The following is a 23,544-nucleotide window of genomic DNA, read 5'->3' as shown; positions in this document are numbered from 1 at the left end:
AATAAACAAAATTAACACTAAGAACAAATCTAAAACTTCCAATTCTTATTTTATTAGAATGCCTTAAAATTTAAAAAGAGCTCTAGGCTGAATTTTGAATAAAATTTTATAGGCAATGTATAATTGTTGAAAACGATAATCCATGCAACATGATATTTATTAAGAAAGGGAAGGAAGAAGGGTGAGAGTGAAGGAAGAAAGAGTAACAAGGAAAGGAGAGAGATTTGGAGAGAAAAACGAGATACTTCCTTGGAGTTCTGGGTAACAGATTTTAGTCAGCATTCAGAGTGGTTAACAGGATTGTAAAACTTGCTTCTAAAAATTTAAATCCCAGAAACAATAAGTTCTAGACTAATCATTAAAAATGTAAACTGGGGGCCAGGCTCAGCGGCTCATACCTGTAATCCCAGCACTTTGGGAGGCTGAGGTGGTAGATTACAAGGTCAAGATATCGAGATTATCCTGGCCAACCTGGTGAAATACAAAAATTAGCCAAGCGTGGTGGTGTGTGCCTGCAGTCAGCTACTCGGAGGCTGACGCAGGAGAATTGCTTGAACCCAGGAGGCGGAGGAGGTTGCAGTGAGTCAGGATTGCACCACTGCACTCCAGCCTGGCGACAGAGAGAGACTCCATCTCAAAAAAAAAAAAAAAAAATTGAGTTGGGCTTCCTAATATTTAAGTTTCAATTGTTAAATTTAAAGGGCATCTTAGAGACATTACAATTTTAAGTCATTATAGAAATTCTAGGATTAATGAGATACAGGAAATGAGGCTTTTTAAATGTGGAGATTTTAAAAAACACACACCAAACATGTTGGTCTTGTAAGGAGTCCCACTCTCATATTTTTCACAATTATATTATTTTAAATAAAGTAATTATGCAATAAAAATTTTCTGGCAACTAATGGATAGAGTCCCATAAGCCATATGTGTGATTCAAGTCAGTATGGAGAAAAATGTATGGGATTCTATTTAATACTACAGTGAAATTTAAGTCTTTATTTAGAAATACATTTTAAAACTTCAAAATGTTAAAAAAATCATCTCCAATATTAGTATTTGCAGATTAGGCTATTTTAAAAGCAACATTAACCAAATTAGAATAGTATAAAAATGGGAGCAAAAGATTCAGCCTAAAAATGACCGCTCTATTATTGGTACCAACTTAACAATTAGGCAATACATAAATTGAAAATATGATAAAAGATGTGTTGTAAAGTATGGTGAACGGGATATTTAAAAATAAGATTCACAGTTAAAAATGTTGTCATGTCAGGATTTCCTTTGTATTCACACACACATGGAAGTTTTTAATGTAACATTTAAAACAAATACCATAGCTCTTGGACCCAGTATTCCCCGGGCTCAAGCACATATGATTATGTTTTTGATGAGTCCACAGATATTTTAGATTTTTTACAATTATAAGGCTCTAGGTACCTGCTCTGTAGAATTTTATATATAATTTGATTCAATGTCATATAGGAAAATGAGCAGGCAGGCAGCAGTAAATGCCTCTCACTGATTGCTTAGATCCTTAGAATAGTAGTTCTTGATTTTTGTATGTGTGCATCTGAATCACCTGCAGAGCATAATGATTCGAAGTTTAGGTTCCATTTTTAGAAATTCTGATTCCATTGTTCTGGATGTGGTTCTCCAGAATCTGCATTTTGCCAAGCATAGTAAACCAACATGTTGCCTTGCTGAAGGCTATGCAAGAATCATATCTAGAAATGTTAGTTTAAGAAGCTATCTATGGTAGAATGCTGTGAATGTTCATTGCAGCAGTGTTCACAATAGCAACAACACGGAATCAACCTAAGTGCCATCAATGGCAGACTGGATAAAGGAAGTGTGGTATATATATACCATGAAATACTATGCAGCCATAAAAAAAAAAAAAAAAAGATCATGTCTTTTTCAAATACACAGGTGGAGCTAGAGGCTATCATCCTTAGCAAACTAATGCAGTAACAAAAAACCAAAAACCATATGCTTTAACTTATAAGTGGGAGCTAAAAGATAAGAACTTATGAACACAGAGAAGGAAGCAACCGACACTGAGGTCTATTTGAGGGTGGAGGGTGGGAGGAGAGAGAGGATAAAAAAAGATAACTGTCGGGTACTGAGCTTAATACCTGGGTGTTGTAACAATATGTACAACAAACCCCCATGACGTGTTTATCTGTGTACCCCCAAACCTAAAATAACTATTTAAAAAGGAAGCTCTCTAGAATCCTAAGGAAGTAAAGCTGAAAACTGGATGCTAAGGAAAAGGACAGCTGAAAATATAGGCTAGAGGGACCCAAAATAAAAACTGAAAGAGCCTACTACAAGAATTATAGGCAATGAGTAAAGGCATCTGTTAGACTCTGGGTAGCACCTTAGGATGGGAGTGAGCTTTATGGAAACACTGGAGCACCAGCAACATCATGGTATCATCAACACTATATTGTTATCATCATCAACACTGTTGTTATCAACATCATCATTAACCTACTGGGTAAGAAAATACAATCTCCAGACACTGGACTAGAAGTTTAACAGATCATCTAATTTAATCCCTAAAATAAATTTAGGAGGATTTAAAATGTTAGTTTTATGTACATTTTCCTTATGACAAAACTGAGCCTTAGAGAAATTAAGTGGTTTACCCCCACAGTATATTTAAATAGCAAGAATGAAAACAGATTTGAATCATGCAATGCAACTCTGCAGAACCCACCTTCTAAACTGCTATTCTTTAGTGATATCTCGTAGCACCTTTGAGCTCAGGGTGGCCTCACTATTGTGTAAGGAAAAGGAATATAGCATTTACATAATGATTAGTTGAACTGTATTTTCAGAAACCATGGAGGGTGATCGAGGCAGCACATAAAAAATCAAAAGTATCTTAGATCTAAAGAAAGATGCCGTGAGGTTAGGGAAAAGGGAGATGTCAGTCATTCCTATTAGTAATATCTTTGATGTGATGGAAACAATGTGGAGTTAAAGAATGGAGTAGAAATTAATGGGAACAGTGTGAATGGATGGAACCTCTGATGGTCAAAAGGCTGAATGCCCCAAGGTGATGTGATTCAGCCATCTGGTGCTTGAGATCAAATTATCTAACATGTATGAAACTGTCCGAAAACTTCCCTTGGTGATTCAGGCTTAAGGAAGAGACCATGCTTTCTTCATCCCCCTTGTAAGTACAAGCTTTGTTGCTGATTTTTTCTGTCAAAACAATGTGGCTGGGAACAAAATACAATAATACCTTTAATCAGACAAATGTGGGTTTAAAACCCTGTCCTAAGCCATCAGAGAGCCTTGGGCAGGCTCCTTCCTATCTCTGAACTTTAAGCTTTTGCACATACATAAAATAAAGTGATAAATATCTACTTAAAAATAATATTACTAGAATTAAATGAGACAGTAGATAACAGTAGATAAACAGTACTTGGCACTTAGTAGGTTCTTCTCCAACCCTTAAGTTACATTTAATTTCACTTGCACTGCCATGTCAGGAAGGTACATGCAGTATCTAACATAGTTTTAGTTCTAACCCTTGAGAGATGGTCATGTTTGTAGCTTAAGAATCCAAAGTAAATAAGAAAAAGAAGAGGAACATGGGACATTTGGTGCTAAGAGCTCAGACTTAAATATAAATTCTTAATTATAAATCCTTAAATTAATCTTTAAAGTAATGGCATAAAAACAAAAACCCAAAAATCTCCATTCCAGTGAAAAGTGCTTTAGGTTTCTAGATCTGCTTGGCACTCAACTATTCTCTGCACTGTCTTGTGACCTTGAGCAAGAAATCTAAATTTAATAAACTTCTGTTTGTTCATCTAGAAACCAAGGGATATAATGCTCAGATTGTCAAATTTATTCAGAATGGGACAATACACAATTACTAGTTACAGTCTCTAGTGGCTTTTTAGTGACATCAAAGGTCATAAAGCTAAAATTGTATAGAAATATCATAATCAAGCAATTTTTTTCAGGCATAATCCATTATAAAGAAATATATGAATAAACAATCTTACCTCAAAAATCAAAGAAGAAAAATCATGAGATAATCTCAATAACTGATCAGTAGGTAAAATCTGTTCTAAGGGGTCCTAAGTAAACTAGTTATCTCCCCTTCTGCCATTGAATTTAGTAGAATTTTTTATTTTGTTTTGATGTGTGTGTGTATATGTGTGTGTGTGAATAAATGTGTGCTTGTATTTGTTTTGAGGGAGTTGGTAAATTAACCTTTGACATATTAATGTATTTCTGGTTACGTTTACAAATTTAAATAGGTTGCCTAAGATCCATACCCTGGTGTCACTCTTGTAATGGAGCTTAAGTCCTCTCTACTAAGCTAAAAGAAAAACATCTTATGCTTTGACTGTGATTGGAACTTTGCAAGCTACTAGACATGCTTTTCACAAGCAATAAAATGAAGCTGTCGGCCATTGCAAATGGACCAAAATAGAGGTCACATGACTAAAACACCCTTGCACCAGGCAGTCTCTGATGTATTTTATTCCAGTTTCAATCTATTAATCAGAGGAGTTGGGAAAGCAATAATTTAAATGTTGCAATAATCAATTCCATAACATATTAATAGAAGCTACAGTCAAACTTTGCCACACCACTGACTGCATTGGAACCTTGACAGGAGCCCTAGGGCCATGCCTAATTTGCATTAAATTTACATAAAATTATAAATCAAGAATACATGAACACAGCCCTAATGCTTGTTAGTGCTTAGATCTTTCCTGATAGATACATTGAAACTGCTGGTGGTTGGACTTCACTTGCAATAAAATTGTGCAGCTGATCAGCTTTGTTCTCATTCTGCAATTATAAGGGAAGAAATCCAACAGAGCAATAGTTTGGGGGCATGTGAATGCCATTTAGGATTTTTATGCCATAAAACTATGACTCAGATATGCCCTTGGAAACCCCGATCTAGAAGCAAATTGTCCCCAATGACTTTGCAGATCGTTGTCACTGGATTTGATCACCAGTAACTTGTCATTAGTAGAGATACAAACCACACAGAAACCTGGACTGCTGAAAAAATTTAAAAGTCCTCTGGAAAATTTTATTTTTCCAGAAGAATTTTGCTATCATAAAAGAAAGATAATTAGTGATGATCTTCAGGGTGAGGACGGATAAACCCAAACTTTCTTCAACTCAGCAAAGCATCTGGTACTTAATTGAGTGGAAAAGTATACTTCATATGGCTCTAAGCATCCTATGTGTTCTGGTATCCCTGATTTACCTTGTTCCATCAGCTGTGGCTTTTGCTGTATGTTTTCACACTCAGTGCTTGGTGAAAACATTTTCTCCAATGGCACTGGCTCACAGTAACAGGAGTATCTCCTCTATATTATTTTTGGTCCTCTCATTTTAAGACTCTTTCTAGACAGAAAATTGATGCTTAAGAGCAATAGTATCTTTGAAAATATTTCTTTTCATAAAGGCCTCTACAAATACTTTGTACATTATTACTCTGCAAATCCCACCTCTTTCTTACTGCTCTTGTTTCCCACACTTTCCTTACCTTGTACGATCAAGTAAACTTGGGAGGTCTTGGGCTCATGCTGTGTCTGAACTGAGCAAGTGTAGGAACCCTCATCATAGACATCCACCTTCTGGATTCGGAGGCTGTATTCCAGAGAATGGCGTTTCTCCAGCTCAACCCGTGGGTCCAGAGACCACTTGTCATGTCCAGCAAAAATGATGCCAGAACGGTTCAACCAGGCCACCTTTGAGTTCTTGTCTTCTACAACACACCTGACAGAGCAGAGTAACAATATTAGTGCTTAACAACAACTATTTCTGCATTTCTTCTCTAGGCAAGCAGACTCAACAAGTCCAAACAAGAAAAATAATTATACGTAGAATGAATTATTGCCATGCCATTTCTTGGAGTCCTTAGAATTTTCACTATTTCTTTTAAGATCTAATTACCATCCAGTGGATGGATGTCATCATATTGGACTCAGTTCAGCAATAAACAATGAGAGTATGAGTAATGAAGGCAAAGTTGAATTAGTATTGACTTCCCACTGGATTATCATCTTCTTGTTTAGGAAAAGGCCATTCACACAGAACTCCATCTGTTTATGTAATTTTGAGAATTATACAATGGATATCGTGGCACTTTTACTCTATCTTGAGCTGTGTTTACTCTTTATAAAGTATTTCCTATAGTAATTCTGTAATGATAGATTAGTTATACTCCATCGTTATAGGAATTAGACTAGATTTCTGAGTTTACTTCTAATCCCTACAAGTTTGGAATGCTCACTTCTAGGAGTGAAAATTGTGTGAGCAGATTCAGGCATAAGGGGATAGGTGTTATGACAAGGAAATCAAAGCAAACATCATGTAGCATAAGTTTGGTTACAGCTGCTGAAGGCATAAGCTTGTTTGGTGGCAAGTTAGGTTGCTACCAGCATTTCTTGTCACACTGAATGCACGCAATCTTAACAAAGACGAAGAAACTAATTTTGTAGTTCACAGACCAATAGATTAAAAAAGGTAAAGAAATAATGCTTATTTGAATTACTGCTTAAACGTAAAAGGGTCTCTTTCTGAAATTTGAAATAAAGAGGCAAAGAACATGCATTAGTGAAAGAGGGGTAAATACTTTTTGGTGAGTATGGTTTTCTCCTTCAGTTCCAGCAAGAGTCTTGCAATGGAATAATCTAGCAGAAAACAAAAACAAAAAACCTTCTGTCTGCATCCCTGTGGCAAGATTTATGTCTACCCCACAGGGAGATGTCCCAAATCCTGTTCACAGCTGGAAAGCCAGCTGCTCACACTCTGGGGCAGAAGGGAATGAACAGAAAGATCCATGAACACCACAGCAGGACAATTAAGACACCCCGTTCCCCTGTATTTTCTAAACCAAGTAAAATCCAGCTTTTCTCTCAGGTCAAAACAACTAAACATAGACAGAAAATTGATGCATAACCCATAGGCTGTCCATATAGGAATGCAGAGGCCAACTGTGTGTCTTACATGAAAAAGGAAAGCTAAGTATTTTTAAATACCTCATCTATGGTATAATACAAAGACCTCCTTATTAATTTTAAGTGAATTGTATATTTCTTTTAGAGGGATAATTTTTTTTTTTTTTTTGATACAGGTTCTTGTTCAGTCACCAAGGCTGGAGTACAGTGGCCTGATCATAGCTTACTGCAGCCTTGAACTACTGGGCTCAAGCAATCCTCATGCTTCAGCCTCCTAAGTAGCTAGGATTATAGGTGTATGCCACCAGGACTAGCTAATTTGAAAACAATTTTTTTAGAGATGGGGTCTTGCTGTGTTCACCAGGCTACGCTCAAGTGATCTTCTCAACTTGGCCTCCTTAAGCACTGGGATTATAGTCATGAACCACGATGCCTGACCCTTGAGTAAGAATTTGACTTAATAAGTTGGGTGCCAAGATACACAGGTCTTACTTTATTTCTTTACCTATTTGTTTTCATAAACATAACTAGATTTAGGTATCATTTGATATCTCCATTTCCCAGTATGTGCTTCTCTGCCATGCAGATATTATTGAGTGTAAATTATGTGTTTAATAATTTGGAGGCCTTTTATCATGAGCACCAAGCTAACTTCATGAATGCTTTCTGCTTCATTCCAGACTCAGTTTTCCTTTTTCTTTTCTCCTCTCTTGTGGCATCATTTCTCTGTCCATGGTGATGTTTGCAGCACCTCTGAATTTAAAGTCATTGATGAATTAATTAATAGGCTGTTTGCTGTCTTACTCAAGGCCATTAATGAAATTGCTAAATGTAGATTTACCATGTTTATTCTAACAAGAAGAATAGAAATTTACCCATGTAAATGTGTTTTGAATCTTCTATCAGTTTTCCCTGTGCATGTTTCTCATCTGCACAGCTTAACACAAGAATGGCCAGATTTGCTACATTATAGATGTATTGTGAATGCCTCTTAGCCCCAAATATGGCTCCAATCTCTCCACTTTGAAATAAAAAAAATACTATATAATATGGTTTACATAAATATGGCCTGTGAATCAAATAAAAACAGCAATTTTTTACCTTGTTCATTTGGATACCACCAATAACTAATCTGGGATAAAACAGGTACTTAATAAATACCTGTCTTGTGAACTAACTGGGTCACACATGCAGATACAGGACATTTGATAACCTATATTTCACGTCCCCATCCCAAGTCCTATAGAATCCACAAATAAATTGGACAGATTTCCTTAACAACATAAGGTAAAGTTTCTAAGTTGGGACTTTATGGTCCTTTGTCATTTTAGCAATTTTCATTCATGGAAAAGTTAAAATCATACAGATCACTATTCCATATTATTCTTTGAGGGTGTTCAGATCTTTCTTATAAAGAAGTATTTGACTATTTCAGCAAAATTGACAGAGGCATAAAAGTTCATCTATAAAACAATGTATTATCTGTAAATTTTGTTACGACAGTTTACATGGCACCTTATTTTTTACTTTGGGTTTTATCCATATTTATTTTTAAAATTCATCTTTTACTGACAAACAAGTATATAGTATATTAAAATACATATATACTTTTTACTAACTCAGATGGTTAACCCAACTTCAAGCACCAGAACACAATACAGTATAGTATTTTTAAAATGGAAACCACTTTTCCAGATCTTTTGGGGTTCCTTTTTATGTACTCAATAGTTGCAAAATAAATATATTAGCTCTATAAACTAGAAAATAATCCTTCTACAATGTGACTAAAACTTTCTTAATAAAAAGTGGGTAAAGGAATAATGCAATTTCAGAACTAAATATTTTCTTTATTTTAAAATGTTAATTTAAGGTGGCAACTAGTTTTAATCATTAAAAAAGTACACATAACAAAGATGGTAGGACCAGGCATGGTGGCTCATGCCTGTAATCCCAGCTCTTTGGGAGACTGGAGGCAGGAGGATCACTTGAACTCAGGGGTTCAAGGAGTGAGCTATGATCACATCACTGCACTCCAGCGTCGGCAACAGAGTGAGACCTTGCTTCTAAAAAAATAAAAAACAAAAATAGAAAGAAAGAAAAGGAAAGATAGTAAACCAAAATCAGTCATTTTAATTTGTGGAGCTCTATCTATTTTATTAAGAGAGAATAACCAGTCATACAGTGTACTGACAGACCACCCGGCTATAGTGAAATAAGAAATGCTGATATAAATATAGACCCCGGTTCCCAAAATTCACTGACTCACCAATAAGCACCATGGGCTTGCATCTCTGATTATGTTGGCTCAAATGTTCATTAGGCAGGCCTGTGGAGTAAATGAGAATTCTCGGGCCATGCCATTATAATGTGATAATAATGAATTATCACTTACCTAGAATGTTGCCACAATTTAGTTCTAAACTTTATACCTAATGATTTTATCTCCAAAATCAACCTGTGCTAAAGCAAGAAAAATGTGAAGAGATGGATTTCAAAAACCTGTTAGTGTTATTTGTTGTTTTAATAGACTGTTGTCTTGAGGAACACATGACATTGCAAATAATTCCCAGGTTTAGAATGAATTGGATCCTAATGACAGTGGATGTTAGTGCCACGAGGAAAGGATCAGAGAACATCCTTCCACTTTGGGTGGGTTTTATGGATGGCAGCTGAGGACATGGACATATGCTACAAAGTGCCACCTCTCCAGAAAATCTTCTCTCATTAGTGTAACCTTCTTAAAACTTCCTTTTTATGACCTTATCATACTTCACATTGCTTAGAGTTATTTGCACTCACCTTTTCTCATAAACTTATTGAGACAGTGACCTTCTTGTGATTCACCTCTGGAGCTCTCAATGAGCCTAGCAACCTAAATATACCATGTGCGTAGTAGATACATGCTGAAATGTTGAATAAACGAACTGAATTTAATTTACCAAATTACATTTGGTCAACTATAAAATATTCATTAATTGTCTAATAGGTACAGTAAAGATGGATAACTCTTTTAACATTTCTTAAGAAATAATTAAAGTTATTAGATATAAAGGGAAATTCAAAGAGAATTATTGAGTGTGGTATTAAAATGAATGTAAAGGAGAGAAAAAGTGTGTTCCTGTGTCCACTATGAAGAAAGATTATCTCTAGGAACTAAATGATCTATATTGCATGTGAAAAACTGTGAAAAATAAATATAACTTACTAAATAAGTGCTTAGTAGGTTGCTCATGTTAACCATGAACCTCGAATCAGATGGATTACCTACCTCAACTATAAACCTATGATTTTTAAAAAATCATCTTTAGAAAAAATAGAAAAGGCAAGCACACAAATTTTTATCTTCCCTGTTCAGTATATTTGATTCCATAAAACAGTCACAAAAAATCAATGCAGCCATATAAATCTTAAGCATTGAATTTCTTCAAACACTTTACACCGAGTCTATTATGCAGACTTATACAAACAGGTACATTGACAATTCTAGTAACGTTCCACAAGGATGGGGGTTATGCTTCTAAAATAATGAATATAATTGGAGGTAGAAAAGAAATGCTAAATTCAGTTTGTACCATTAGATTACTTAATAGTGTATTTACTGACAAGATATCCATGATGTAATTGATGCATATCTACCAGATATTAAACCTGTCCAGTTGCTGACACATTTCATATTTAACAACCGTAAGTGGCTGCTAAAAAAATACCAACTTAGTATTCAAATTTATCCAGACTTAGCCTACATAAATTTCCTTCGTTTCTCAAGGGTATAATCTGGTATTTATTTACTGATAACAAATAAATATATTTTATGTAATCTCTCACCAATTAAGTATACTCATATTTTTACATTGCAGAGTCTGGGAGCAGAGTGACTGGATGGGTGAGAGAAATCTATTTGCTTCTTCAGAAAGAACAGTCAGATAAGAAGTTCCAAAGTGAAGGCAATTTGTGCCCCTAGATGATATTGGCAATATCTGGAAACGTTTTTTGGTTGTTAGAACTAGGGAGGAGGTGTTGCTACTGGTTTCTAGTAGGTAGAGGCCAGGGGTGTTGCTAAGCATCCTGTAAGGCCTTGGACAGCCTCCATCACAAAGATGTATCTTATCAAAAATGTTGACAGGATCGAGGTTGAAATACCCAGATATAGACCTCTGTCTCTTGCTTTACATATCCAGAAGCATAGAGCAAATATCTAAAGTGCAGTAGTGTTTTTTCATAGGGTTATGCTTCCGAATTTACGCTGTTAGCCTTTGCTGCAACTAAAAGCTTCAGCTCCTTAGCTTCCTTGCTCCCAACTTCAGTTCTTTTCACACTTGACCTCTGGTTGGATCCCTGTCTGCTCTCTTGGCATCATTCTCTTGCTCTTGTGCATGTCTGTTCTCCTCGTCTTTAATTGTCACCAGCAAAGTTCATGACAAAGGCACAATGAGGCCTTGTGAGGCTCTGGTTATAAGTTAATAGTTAATGTCCATAAGTTAGTAGTTAATCATGCCCCTATTGTTGTTTCATTTTAGTTTCATAATTATAAAATGATATAATTGTTTTATAATACCCAGCATAAGTAAAGGAGAATCAGTTGGAGAAACATGGATTTTTAAAAAAAATTAACCTTTGTTCATCTGAAAATGTTTTCATTGACCTTTATTATTTTTCACATTTGTGAATCTCCCTCTTTTGTAAGATGTGGAAAGACTCAAGATGTGGATGGGAAGGATGTCTTCAAGAATGTTATTTTGATGCTATTTGCTTTGTAACTTCAATCCTACAAATAAAACCCTTAGTGAATCAGCAAAACTATCATAGAATCATTTCACTCTAGAAGGAAAGATAATTGGTCTGGGAAGTGATGCTATATATTCCCAGCATTAAAATGTGGAATCAGAAAAATTCTAAGCAGAGAATGGAATAAAGTATGAAAATATCCCAGATTCTCCTGAGTCAGAAGTCCTTAGTCTGGTTTTATAACATTATTTTAAGTATAATGAATTCCAACAACTATGCAAACACATCAAAAAAAATAAATACCAAGTTAGTTAAAAGCCAAATTTAAGGAATTTTAAGTCATCAATCATTTTGGATCATCTTTGCTTCATTAGCATTTTCTAAGATTAGACTCAATTAGAAATAAAAAAAGAACTGTGGGAATTCACTGCTAACAGTCATGAGCCCTGTTAGCCTTTGCTGCAACTAAAAGCTTCAGCTCCTTAGCTTCCTTGCTCCCAGCTTTAGTTCTTTTCACACTTGACGTCTGATTGGATCCCTGTCTGCTCTCTTGGAATCATTCTCTTGCTCTTGTGCATGTCTGTTTGCCTCATCTTCATCCCTTTGACCCAGACCCTAATCTTAGTTTGGTAATGGTTGACTTCTCTAGATTGACACCGAATTGTAGACCAGTTAACACTGTGACAGCATCGCATCTACATGATCAGATTGTCTACCCTCACTCTTGCTTCTTTGTGGATATTCTTGTGCAAATGGCTGCAGGTACATGTGTACATGCACACACAGAAGTAGTAATGGATGTTCAGGGGAGACTACGAACACCAAGGTAGTAGAACACAGAGGTGGTAAACCCACAGGAACTAGATTCATGTAAATTACTGGCCACAATTATTCCAAAATCTGTATATTGCTGATGGCATGCTAGTGTAAAAAACAGTTTAGCCCCTGAAGAGGCTGATTTTAGTTCCAGCCTTGCAGCCTATTTACTATTGGAACACAGATAAGTAATTTAACTTTTGTGTATCTTAGTTTTTTCGTAAGTAAAATGGGGCTAACAATACCTCTTCAACCTCTTAGAACTATTCTCAGGATAGCTCTTTAAATCAAATGAGGCGAGGTACATAGAATCATTTCATAAAACACAAAGCCATATATATGCTTATGTTCCTGGTCTCTCATTGTAAAGGACAGTATATAAAAAGAAAACAGTCATATAAGAGAGGTAACTAAAGGAAAAACATTGATTTCTTTGAGTCACATTAAAAAATGAATTTCTTTATATTTTGGAGTGTGATGACACCCACTAAATATATATATTATTACCCAGGCTCTCAGATCAATCATGTGTTTCTCTAAATTCTCAACTTTTATTAGTTATTCACATGTGCTTTACTGGGAAAGCACCCTTTCTGTGATTGGGCTACCACTTATTACAATGATCATCTGAAAGTGCAAAAAGTTCAGCATGGGAAATGGCAAAACCCAGATAGGCTGTGCCATGCCTGGAGCAATTAAAAGGCCTCCACAGACATGCTTTTTGTCTCTTATTATCACTAAGGAACGCCTTGTCCAGTCATATGTGCATTGTTTTATATGATACATGCATGACTAAATTTCAGAATCATCTTTTTGAGGAAGCATAGATTCATATCCATGCAGATGGTAGAGGTTAAGAGAAGGGTGGATGGAAAAGGAACAGGACCACCCAACTAAGCCTTGAGTGTGTCTCAACAAACTGTCTCTTCTAGGAGCATCTACATTCCTATTGTTGTCACATCAACTGTGCCATGTCTACATTGACATAGAAGAAGCAAATGGGAAAATAGAAGACATAAATTCTAAAAAGAGATAAATATTGAGACTGAGACCAGGAGAGAACTGATTTCTATCCCACTCACAGCTGGAGTTAGAATCCGTCCATTTATAAGTAGTTGGAAATAGTTCTTCTAGGATCTTTCCAAGAGTTTGAATCATGTCAGAAAATAATTCATTCTCTTCTTAATCAGACCACAACTCAAAATTCTTCCTTATTTTGTCAGTGGTGAAGTGGAAAAATTATGGGCTCAGTAGTTTAGTAGCTTTAAGCAAGTTACTTAGCAAAGAAAGGCAGCGTGGTGGGGTGGTGATGGGTTCAGCCTGCAAAGCCAATTTTCTGCTCTAAATTCTAGCTTTATCACATACTTGCTCTGTGGTTTTGGGACATTTGTTTATCCTCTCTGTGGCTATGTTTCCTAAGCTATAAAACAAAGATGATAATAATATCTACCTTGTTTGGCACTACTAATGTTTGAAAGGGTTTTTAGAAAACACATAGAGCCGTGCCTGGACCTAATGTGTCCAATATTTTCAAAAAGCTTCAGGGTTTTTCTTCTGCAACACAGGAGTATAGCTACTTCCTCAGATAGTTGTGATTATTAAATAGGATATATTTAGAGTACACAGTGAGCTCTGAAAGATCCTGATAGATTGTTGTTTCCATATTCTTCCAAAATCCAAATCTTGATCATTCATTCTGTAGAAACCCCATTTTTGGGCTAAATGTAGCAACTCCCAGATATTGTGGCTCAATCCAATCCTTGCTTATTAATAAGCATTTTCAGGGAAACACCTAAAAGGATGTTTCTCTTTTGTATCTGGGCTCTTTTGTATCTGATAGCCCCTTGGTCCCCTCTGGTAAGGAATCAGTCTCTTATCACCCACATAATTTAAATCAAAAGCAGGATGATGCAGCATGGTTATCGTGCAGTGGTATAAAATGAGGCTCTAATGCCATTTCTGGAACACTTTGAAAAGATTTTTGGGATACCTGTGCATAGGCAGCTCAGGCCTTAATAATCTCATCTCTTTCAACCAGATCCACTTAGTTCCATAAAAGGCAGAACTCATACATGGCTGTTTCTCCAGGATAGCTGAAATAGAGGCCCATGCTGTGCTTTGTAATCCCCTGAGATCTGCTGGCTGAATTGGGGTTCCTCCTGAATTGGATGAAGAATACCCTATGCTTTGAGGACTCTCAGGTGAAAGAACAAGGCCTATTCTGCCTCCTCAGTGAGTGAGTGAGTGGCAATTATATGCTCACTAAAGTAGCAAGAATCTATAACTTTTTCCTCTCTTTTGAACTACAAATTCTCCTCTTTCCTCCCTATATGAGAGAGGATGAGAAACAACTTTAAATCTTGCTTTTGTTTTGATTTTCCCTATGAGTCTTTGTTCTCTGTGAAAAATCCCTCTCATTTAGAAACAGAAAAAACTGCCTTTGATTGTACCTTTGAAAGAGTAAAATTCATCTTGGAATTCTGGCTCAGATTTGTAGTTAAAAACCTCACTCACTATGCAATTAAAAACAATTCCTCAGCTATTTGAAGAAAATTGTGTTACCTCTGCATCATTACAAAGTAAATACCAAAGCATGCTAAGTTCTAGAACAAAAAAAAGTGGTCTTTTCCATATAGGTTTATTCTTTATCTCATTCCAGCAGTAAGGAGAAATAAAAGCACTTGCAATAAACCACAATGCAGTTAGCATGAGCATTCTGATGTATGAGGCATGGCTGTTAAGTCAGGAGACTGTTTTCCACAAGGCTCACTTGAAAACCCAGCTGCTTACTTTATAGTCTTGTCATATATACCATTATGTAAATGTTATCATTGGGTCAGAACCATATTATAATATGACTCATTATATTACATGCATTTAGATATAACTCAGATCAAATTATGCCCTCTAAGACATGATAATTAATAGATATAGCATGTATGCTATAACGAAGTTAACACATAATAAATATATAAATACATAAGTAAATAATGAGACTGTCTATCAGGGCTACCATTAGAAAATGGCTCTACTGTCTGATTTGTCTTCCCTGGTAGAGGTAGAGGTAAAAGAGACAAAGATAAAGGCAGATGCATGTGAAGAGCAAAAGAAGTCTTTTTATTTTTTTCACATATAGTTTTGTTTTTGTTGCCCATGCTTAAGTGTGCAATGGCATGATAGCCCACTGTAAACTCTGCCTCCCGAGTTCAAGCAATTCTCCTTCCTCAGCCTCCAAAGTAGCTGGGATTTCAGTTATGCACCACCACATCTGGCTAATTTTGTACTTTTAGGTGAGATGGGGTTTTATTATGTTGGTCAGGCTGGTCTTGAACTCATGACCTCAGGTGATCCACCCACCTCGGCCTCCCAAAGTGTTGGGATTACAGGTATGAGCCACCACATCTGGCCAGAAGTCTTTATTTTCAAAATGTATTTTGTGGGCCAAGCTCTATGGCTCATACCTGTTACCTCAGCACTTTGGGAGGCCAAGGCAGGTGGATCATCTGAGGTCAGGAATTTAAGACCAGCCTGGCCAATGTGGTGAAACTCCGTCTATACTAAAAATACAAAAATTAGCTGGGCGTGGTGGTGCACACCTGTAATCCTAGCTACTCAGGAGGCTGAGGCAGGAGAACTGAGAATCACTTGACCCAGGAGGCGGAGGTTGCAGTGAGCTGAGACTGTGCCACTGTACTCCAACCTGGGCGACGAGCAAAACTCGTCTTAAAAAAAAAATGTATTTTGTGTAAACAAATGTGAAATGGGACTCCAGTAGCTGCAACTGTAGGAGATATAATCAAACAGATCTATCACAGACAAAGGAAATGTAGTGGTCTCCTTCCCCAGATGACAAGAAGCCACTAGATCACTGATGGATGCGTGTATATTACAAAGACACTTCTCACATGGAGAATTATAATCATAAGGATTTTTGTGGCTTCCATGTTTGCTTTTCCATCACACACTTTCCCCCACCTCACCTCCTATTTTTTCTATTTCCAAAATTATTTATTTTCTTCAGCATTGTCTTCCAAAGGACAATGGTGTAAGCAGGACTCATCTTTGTATGACAACCAGTGTGTGTGTGTGTGTGTGTGTGTGTGTGTGTGTGTGTGTGTGTGTGTGTGTGTGTGTGTGTGTGTGTGTGTGTTTTTCTTCTTTCTCTCCCCAAAGAAGTTTTTTTCTCCCTCCCTTTTGCTGGAGGCCTGTTTTTCTTGAACAGATCAACATCAGGTTGTAAATGGGAGCTGGAGCTGGAAGATCAAAAAGAGCTTTAGAAGAATGGGAATAAAAGCAAGAGCTGATGAGTTTGAAATGAAAGCCCATGTGGGAGAGCTTTTCTAAGAAACTCAGCCTACTCAAACTTAGAAAGCTGAGAATGATTGCACTACAATCTCCAACCTACATACAGCAATAATGGCAGTAAGGCGATGGAGGTGAAGGGGGTAACTGGTATCTGGTTTTGGGAGAAAGAAGTCAAAGGCCTTCACCCCCTTGTACTACTACATTCAACATATAAGTTCTTTGAAATTTCACACCAGTCTGAATTAAAGAGAAAGCTTAGATGCTTCAGGATGAAGGTCACACTTTGAATTCTAAGAAGAACCCTATGATTCAAAAGTACCATCTCTTTAGCCTCAGAGGAGTTGTACACCACCTTCTCACCCGCTCTGTCCCTGGGCTAGTATGACTTTGAAATTATGTTAAAGAAGAGGCATTTTCCCTCACAGTGACTCCCAAAATATGACTATTAAGTGAAAGGAGGGAAAGAGCTGAATCAAATGGTATCAATGAAGTGTTGTTTTGAAATTGTTCCTTTATTTTTCCTGGGTTAATTATCACATTTTACAATCAAGATCTCTTGACACGGCACCAGAAATTTTGTTGAAATCTTAATATTCTGCAGAAACCTGACCCGACTACCAGCAGGGATTATATTGAGTAATTACTATGTCCAATCTCCATAAGGATGAGTCACCTTTGTCTGGCTCTATCACGACCACTCTTAAAATGATGGTGATGGTCCACTGGTTGTCACATCCAATGAACTTATCTGAAGTATTTGTCCTATGTAACCTCTTCAAAGCTTTTAACACCAGTTACTACCCAGTCTTCATTTTCTTGTTTCTCTTCCTCTCACAATTTCTCAGTTTCCATAATTGTCTCCTCTCTCCATGCACGTTTTTATATATCGTTTTTCTCCAGGATTGTACTTTTCTTTTCTCCTGACCTCACAGAGCACTCCTAATACAGTTTTGGCTTTAATTACACTTAATATGATTGAAATCTAAAACGGGATACTCAGCTGCTCCATGTAGATATTTGAAGGTACCTCAAATTCAACATGTCCTGAGCTGAAATTCGTCATCTTCTACTTTACTCTGGTTCTTCTTCTAAATTCTGTTAGCAGTTAGATGAACTGTAATTCATCTATAAATTTAAGCTAGTATCCACAGAATTATTATTTTTTTTTGGTGGGGGGAGTGGGTTTAGAGTACACCAAACCCTAAACTCTGTTGCTTGGGCTGGAGTGCAATGGCACGATCTTGGCTCACTGCAACCTCTGCCTACCAGGCTCTAATGATTCTCCCACCTCAGCCTCTGAAATAGCTGGGGATTACAGGTGTGCCACCATGCCTGGCTAATATTTGTATTTTTCGTAGAGACAGGGTTTCACCATGTTGGCCAGGCTGGTCTTGAACTCCTGACCCAAAGCGATCTGCATGCCTCGGCCTCACAAAGTGCTGGGATTACAGATATGAGCCACCACGCCTGCCTGAGTTATTCTTATTTCCTTCTTTATCTTCATGTCTCTTATGTAGCCACATTTTACATTTTTTACTAATATTTTTAATTATTTTAAAAAAATTTAGCACATACCACCTTTGGGATTTTCATAAATTGGCCTCTACTCTCCATCATCACTTCCACTGCCATTGTTCAGGGCCTTGTCATTTGTTACCAGCATCACTACGTAGACTTCCAACTGGTGTTTTGGTCTGCAATGCTGTTTCCCTTTAACCACAGCTATTCCATTTGCCTTTCATAGAGACGGGAATGTACATAAAGTTGATCATGTACTCATCTTATTTAAATGCTTGTGGTCTTTTTACATGTACAAATCCAAATAGATTAGTAAAACATCAATTCATTTAACCTAGCTTTCCAGTCTGATCTCTTGACGTTATACTCGTTTTGCTTTGAGTTTTATGCTTTATTAAGACTTCAGTCTCGCTCTTTCTACTCTGGTTTTTCCTTTTTATCTAAAATGTCTTGTTTGGCAAGCTCCTGCTTACTATACAAAATCTCTCTCAGATGTGCCCTTCTCTGTGATTCATTCTTTCCAGTTTCCCTAGTTGATTCTCAGCTTATGCTAGCATTTCAAGTCTTTGTTTTCCTGCCTTTCATCGCTATTTTAAGAGTGGGCCAAAACCGTGTCTTCTCAACTTTTGCATCTCTATTGCCTGTCAAAGTGCCTTACACAGAAAAGTTTCCAGATAATTACTGAATGGATGAATGAATATACGAGAGTCTTTTGCCTCTCATCTCACATTCATAAGAATGTCCCCACTCTGACATATCTTGAAGGTGAAAGAAACTTACTATTCCAAGTGGTTTTGGAAGTGGAGAAGTTGTGACAGTACAAAAAATGTTTTTCTTACCTAAACCAGGTATCTTATTTCCTAATATTTGCTCCTATCATTTTCTCTACTCCTCTAGGTCTAGAAAAATGATGATATGATACATCTATGTTATACTATAATAGATATGTGAAAGTGAATTTTTTGCCACTCTTAAAATTTTTTAATTGACATATAATCATTGTGCAAATTCATTACATGTGATGTTTCAATCCATATAATGTATAGTACTCAGATCAGAGCAACTAACATATCCATCATCTGAAAACATTTGTCATTTCTTTGTGTTGAGAAGATTCAATAACCTTCTTTTAGCTCTTTGAAATGATACATTATTAACTCTAGTCATCCTACAGTGGTATAGAATGTGCTAGAACTTATTCCCCTTGTCTAGCCGTAATTTTATATTCTTTAACAAATCTTATCATCTAAACAGTAAATTAAAAATAAATATATGCAGGGGAAACTTCATAACTCAAATAAGTTTCAAAAATATGCTTAAAAGCAAAAACAAAAACTGATTCCTAGTATATCGGTGCCCCTTCTCTATTTGGTAGACTTAATTATGAACTTCTGTATTATCTTTTGTTAGTGTCTCTTGCCTTAGAGGCTTATACTTAAGGATCCCAATAAACATTTTTTAATCCACACTCAGATGTCACACTGAGGACTAACCACCTATGAGTTTATAGAGGGCTTGTGATTATATCATAATCAGTTTTCTCACTGATCTATTGAAGCAGGTTAATTTGGTCTCACAGAACTTTAAAATTTTTTCTTTCTCGATTTCACTGTGAAATTAGCAATTATTTTTTCCTTTAAGGTCATAATATGATCAAGAAGAAAAACAGGAGGGTTGATAAAGAGATACATAGAGTGGAATTTTCTCTACTGATCCTTTGTCTGGGAGGCAACTAAAATTTAGGCAGTCCAGATTCTTTCAGTCAACAGAGGCACTGTAATTACTTAGATAAAACTATATTTCATTCCTTAATTTTGGTAAATATTGTCCTACATTTTCTTGAATTATTATAAAGCATAATCTCAGAATTCTGTATATCATGCCTGAATCTGCAATCTGAAATAGGCAAAAGAAAAGACTTAGAATGAGATTAAGTTTATTTGTCAAACTGACTGGGCTAAGTGGTACTTAGACATTTTTTTAAACATTATTTCTGGTTGTGTCTGTGAGGGTGTTTCTGGATGAGATTAACATTTGAATTGGTAGACTGAGAAAGCAGACTGAACTTCCCAAATGTGGGTGGGCCTCACCTAATCCATTGAAGGCCTGAATAGAATAAAAGGCTAAGTAAGAAAGAATTATCTCTCATTACCTGCCATCAAGCTAGGACCTTAGTCTTCTGCCTTCACACTTGGACTTGAACTGAAATTACATTTGCACTATGGCTCTCCTGAGTCTTCAGTTTACTGACTATAGATTTGGGGACTTCCCAGCTTCCATAATCATGCAAGTCATTTAAAAATTTTATCTACCTACCTACCTACTTATCTACCTATCTATCTTCCATTGGTTTTGTTTCTCTGAAGAAATCAGACTAATACAGTGAGTTTTAACAAAATATTTTAAGTAAGCTGAGCTTAGCTCAGTCAAATAAATAATAATATATTATTGTCCTTTATACCTTGCTCTTTATCACACTCTAAGAAGATATTTCTTAAAGTCCTTATTTTCTTATCCTCAATTACAGTATTTTCCCCAAAAAAAACCTTACCAAAGGAAGTTACTACTCTAGCTCATCAACATATGTCCTTATATTTAAACTTCAAGAATATTGATGTGTATAGCTTTAGCCAGAGGTAGATTATCTAGTTTCTTTACTATATTAATTATATTCTGTCCTGGTACCAGAATATAATGATATAATACAAAGTGGCTCACACCTGTAATCCCAACACTTTCAGAGGCCCAGGTAGGCAGATCACTTGAGGCCAGAGGTTTGAGATCAGCCTGGGCAACATGGCAAAACTCCGTCTCTACTAAAAATACAAAAATTAGCAAGACATGTTGGCATGTGACTGTAGTCCCTGCTACTTGGAGACTGAGACATGAGAATCACTTGAACCTCGGAGGCAGAGGTTGCAGTGAGCCAAGATTAAGCCACTGCACTCTAGCCTGGGCAACAGAGTGAGACTCCTCAAAAAAAAAAAAAAAAAAAAAAAAAAAAAGACTGTATATATCATAAATTTTTGTTCATGTGTTCTGTGTCACTTCCCTTCATCCTGTCTGTCTGTCTGTCTCTCTCTCTCTCTCTTTTTGCTATACTCTTTGCTTTGAGGACATGAGTCAATGTAAGAAAATGGCATATTTATGTATCTTTCCCTTTTTGCTCTTAGGCAATGTGAGTCCCTTAATCTTTATAAACTTTCTTCGGTCTAAGTAAGACCTTGTGCCATGTCACATGATGCTTCACGTTAAAATTATACCTCTGCTAGACTGTAAAATTAAGGAAGTCAGAGTCCCTAATTTATTTGTTCTAAGGATATCAGTGTAGTAATGACTTGAGTGCACAAAAATCCTACGGGTATTCAATAAAAACTCTCTAAAGATAATTTCAAAAATAAAAATTCTGCTTGATCATTCTACCTCTGTATAACACCTGAATCACAGAATACTGTGACTGAGGGTAACAAAATAGAAACTTTATGAAATCTGCCCTGAAAGGACAGAATCAGAGCACAAGTGGGCAAAGCATGTGTCGTTTATTAAGTAGAAAGCTTTCTCTAAGTGAGCCCAGTAGATTTCTTTCCCCATCACTGAGTTCTACACAGGGTCTCTGTGGCCCACACAGAACTCAGTGTGAACACTGGCCAGAGTCCAATCTCATATTTTCAAAACTTTCTGGCAGTTTTCACTTACTGATTTGTCCTAATCACCAGCTCTTAACAGCAACAAAATGCTGAGAGTAACAGAAAGTGAGATCAAAAGATACATATTCAATGCAAAACAGCTCAGCCTGTTAGCCCCAAGCAATGAATAAGCGAAGAACACCCTCCATTGTGTAGTAGAGTGTTTCTGGGAGGCTAATGCTGTTAGATGCAAACCTGCCCAAGGCAATGTTAGAAAAAAACACTCAACAAGCCAACAAAGCAAAGCAGGTTTGCACTTCATATTCTTTCACGCAGCTCATCCAGACTTTGTCTATCAGGGACAAATCTAATATTACGATAAAGATAGATCCGAAGAGATTAACAACCTTGCCCCAAATATTAACTGACCCTTTCTATTATATCATTTTTGCCCAAATCATCTATTTTAAAACAACATAAAAGGTCAGATACCAGGGTTGCACAGGACGAAGATATTGTAGAAAATAATATGTTTCTAACAGTATGATCCTTTGCCAACCACTCACATGGTTGTGAACTACTTCATATCTCTCTAAAATTGGGAAATGCAATTTCTCTCATATTACTTCATAATACTCATGCTGCTCACTCTACTCTTTAGGAGATGGTGCTCACAGGCGACCAAAAACTACACAAAAAGACCTTACAGAAATTCCTTGTCTGTCAGATGAAAAGTTAATAACGATATATTATAAACCAGAATTTTTCTAGACTTACCACACACACTTGTACCTGTCATCCTCATAAAACATACAGCCACGGAAGAAGCGTAGCAGTGGAAGAGAACTATTGCTTTGGCACTTTCATAGCAGCCACCAGTGTCAAATACAGGGCAGAAAATGTGTTTGACCATCAGCAAGCACTCTCCTAGAAGAGCCTGCTATATGCTAAAAGATTTTGCAAGTTTGACTGGGGTATAGGATAATTAGCATGATGAAAGCATTTATAGAACTCTTGGCTACAGAAGAGATACAGAAGAGATAGTTTTTAGTTTTACTAGGAAAAAAACAAACTGCCACAGCTGGTGATACACAGTCTGGGATAAAGAAACAAACACTGCCAGCCAGTTTTTTGAGACTGTTCCAGCCACACAGTAGAAGCATGATGTGAAAGGACTAACTGCCGCAAAGACCTCCCAGTTGTCCGGCGGGCTGCTGACTGCCAGATCTGGTCACTGTCAATAGAAACAGTCTTGGAGTTAGCTAGAGGACAGTTGGCTCTGGACTGCTGGACAGCCAAACAGGCACTGTCATTGAGAAATGGTAACACAGGTAGTAAATGGCTGCCTTTGATCAATAGTAAGTTTTATTCCCTCTGATAGGTGCCTAACAGAAGGCATTTCCTGATACTCATGGGTTCATAAATTTTCACTGAGACATGAGTTAATTCTTCATTTCCATCAATGTCATTAGTGTTCAAAGGTTTATTTAGAATCACTTAATAAATGTTAATTTCAAAATGTCTTTATTTTTGAAGCTTAGATTTATCATACTCTATGCAAAAGTAGATATGGTGTATCATCTTAGCAGTCTATTCTA

The 23,544-nt window shown here is 36.6% G+C and overlaps 1 protein-coding gene across 3 annotated transcripts in view; it reads right to left on the bottom strand.

Annotated features, from left to right (window-relative positions):
* Nucleotides 1-23,544, bottom strand: part of LSAMP (limbic system associated membrane protein) — a 624,303-nt gene that overhangs the window by 269,391 nt on the left and 331,368 nt on the right. For all 3 annotated transcript variants that reach the window (XM_032299314.1, XM_032299315.1, XM_032299316.1), the window contains exon 2: nucleotides 5,540-5,772. In XM_032299314.1, coding sequence (XP_032155205.1) covers nucleotides 5,540-5,772 — 233 coding nt within the window. The remainder of the gene's footprint in view (nucleotides 1-5,539; nucleotides 5,773-23,544) is intronic.

Source organism: Sapajus apella, unplaced genomic scaffold, assembly GCF_009761245.1.
Source record: "Sapajus apella isolate SASKATOON/1434 unplaced genomic scaffold, GSC_monkey_1.0 scaffold40, whole genome shotgun sequence".
In the NCBI taxonomy this organism is placed as follows: domain Eukaryota; kingdom Metazoa; phylum Chordata; class Mammalia; order Primates; family Cebidae; genus Sapajus; species Sapajus apella.
This window is presented reverse-complemented; position numbering and strand designations above follow the sequence as displayed.